Raw genomic sequence first — 2,332 nt, 5'->3', positions numbered from 1 at the left:
TATATGTGTGTGTGTGTGTGTGTGTGTGTATGTATGTATGTATGTATGTATGTATGTATGTATGTATGTATGTATATATATATATATATGTGTGTGTGTGTGTGTGTGTGTGTGTATGTGTGTGTACGTGTGTGTCTGTGTGGTTGTGTACACGTGTGTGTGCGTTATTCTTGATCTGACGCACTTACCTAGGGCTCGCTCGACCTTCTCCCTGATAGCTCTCCTGCCTGTGATGGCAAGATCAACTCCGACAAGCGCATCTGTGGCACAGAATAGTGATAATTTTATAAATAGTAGTAATACGGAAATGAGTAATACAGCAACAGGTAAGCTGTTGCCGATCAAGCTGCATCAGAAATACTACTAACTAACCACGCGAGGAAGCGTCAGCTGGCGTGAGCTTATATAACTAAGAGGAATCAACGTGTAGTCATCGAAGAATGAGCAATATTGGTGTTGAACAGTGTGCCAAGTTGACAAAAGGAGTGGGTCTAAAAATAGCTCTAGTGAGTTCAACACAGCAAGGGAACCAGAGCCAGAACCAGAACCAGAACCAGAGTAGAAGCAAGAAGCCCTAAGTGTACAAGGCGATGCATACAGAAACAATTATATAGAAAAGGTCTTCGATGGGTTTGGATAGTAGTGACAGACTTGGGCGATACGGGTTCGATTAGTAGTCGCATGGGCGTGCCAAGTTGAAACAGAAGTGGATCTAGAAATATATCAAATCAGCAAAACACCAACGCAAACCATAGCAGTTGGATGCAGTGTGAAGCATTTAGTGCGACGCATATAACACTATAGCGAGTACCTTTGATGGCTCTGGTGAGATTAGCTTTGGACACCATGTTGTCTGTACTTTCTGACACTACCACACTTGGGAAACTCGTTGTACGAAAAATGCAAGCCACGCTTCGGTAGACGCACAATAATATACGCACCCAACTTCCCTCCCACAATATAAGCCAAACTCTCAGTCTCACACCTTTGCCGCAGAGTTCCAGATTACTATTTTCGTTTAGTACTGTAGACGGGCAGGTCCTCAACTCCGCACACTTTGACTTTAGCGCTCTATGAAATCACTACTGAGACAAATTGCAGAAATCGCTTGAAATTTGGCTCCCCCTGTGTGAGTGTTTCTTGAGCTATTATTAATTAAAATACGGATACTCTCACTCTGTAGACCGTAAATACTGCTATGCTGTATCGAGCCGATTCCGATTGCGAAAGCGGGTCCTGGTCTGGGGACTTGTGGGTCCGGCCGACATTGGGGGGCAGGCGGGCGGTGGGGTTAACTCAGGTTGGATTTGTTGGTAAATAAATAACTCTCAGCATAAATAGAGGCGCCAGTAGTCCAAGCGCCACACAGGTCAGCCACACACACCCACAACAGAGACTGAGGGTCGCCACACATTTAACATAAATAGGTGGTTTTTTAATCACCACTCCATTGGTCGAAAGAGCGAAAGTTTATAAAATTAACCTCCGTAGAAATAAATTCACACTTTTCAACACATTTCCAAAAATTCCGGGGGATTAGACATTACTGATTAGAGCCTAGTAGAGGGAGAGAAATCAGAAGAGTGAGCGGCTTAGTGGCTGACCGCCGTGTACTCTATTCCGAATCTGTTTTTACAATATGTACCTACTATGTACAAATATACTGTCTACAGAATCTAAATACGCTCTGACTCTACACTCTACATATAGTGGCATTTCGATTTCGATAAAATAGATTGCGCTGGTCACGCCGATTGCACTATGCTACTGTAGATATTTATTAGCTGACTCACTGTCAAAAGTGTAATAACATTCTTATTCCTGTGACGAATCGTAGGAGTAGCAAAGATTGAAATATTTATTTATGTGGTGATTGCGCATATGACAGTTGACACGGGGACAAATTCTGGACAGCTGGTTGCAATGTGTTGATGCACTTTATTATCTAAGCGCGTATTCATCCACTATGCGAGTTAATCAATCCCATAGTACCATATTCCATTCAAGCTGAAGTTCCGGAGGCCACAAGCCACAGGGACAAAAAGAGCGCGAGGAGAGTGCATAGTCATTCTAGCTACGATACGTTGCGTGACGTTGCCTCATATATATGTAAACGTATATATATATATATATATATATATATATATATATATATAATATATATATATATATATATATATATATATATATATATATATATATATATATATATATATATATATATATATATATATATATATATGTATGTATGTATGTATGTATGTATGTATGTTGTATGTATGTATGTATGTATGTATGTGTGTGTGTATGTATGTATGTATGTATGTATGAA

The 2,332-nt window shown here is 40.3% G+C and overlaps 1 protein-coding gene across 1 annotated transcript in view; it reads right to left on the bottom strand.

The window, feature by feature from the left end:
- The window catches only part of SARC_00709 (hypothetical protein), a 3,498-nt gene extending 2,607 nt beyond the window's left edge, over positions 1–891 (bottom strand). Inside the window, exons 1-2 of the mRNA XM_014305608.1 lie at positions 812–891; positions 189–260 (exon numbers count right to left, since the gene is read on the bottom strand). Of these exons, the coding sequence (XP_014161083.1) occupies positions 189–260; positions 812–848 (109 nt within the window). The 5' untranslated portion in view covers positions 849–891. The remainder of the gene's footprint in view (positions 1–188; positions 261–811) is intronic.
- Positions 892–2,332: the final 1,441 nt, after the last annotated feature.

This window comes from Sphaeroforma arctica (assembly GCF_001186125.1).
Source record: "Sphaeroforma arctica JP610 unplaced genomic scaffold supercont1.24, whole genome shotgun sequence".
Lineage (NCBI taxonomy): Eukaryota > Ichthyosporea > Ichthyophonida > Sphaeroforma > Sphaeroforma arctica.
This window is presented reverse-complemented; position numbering and strand designations above follow the sequence as displayed.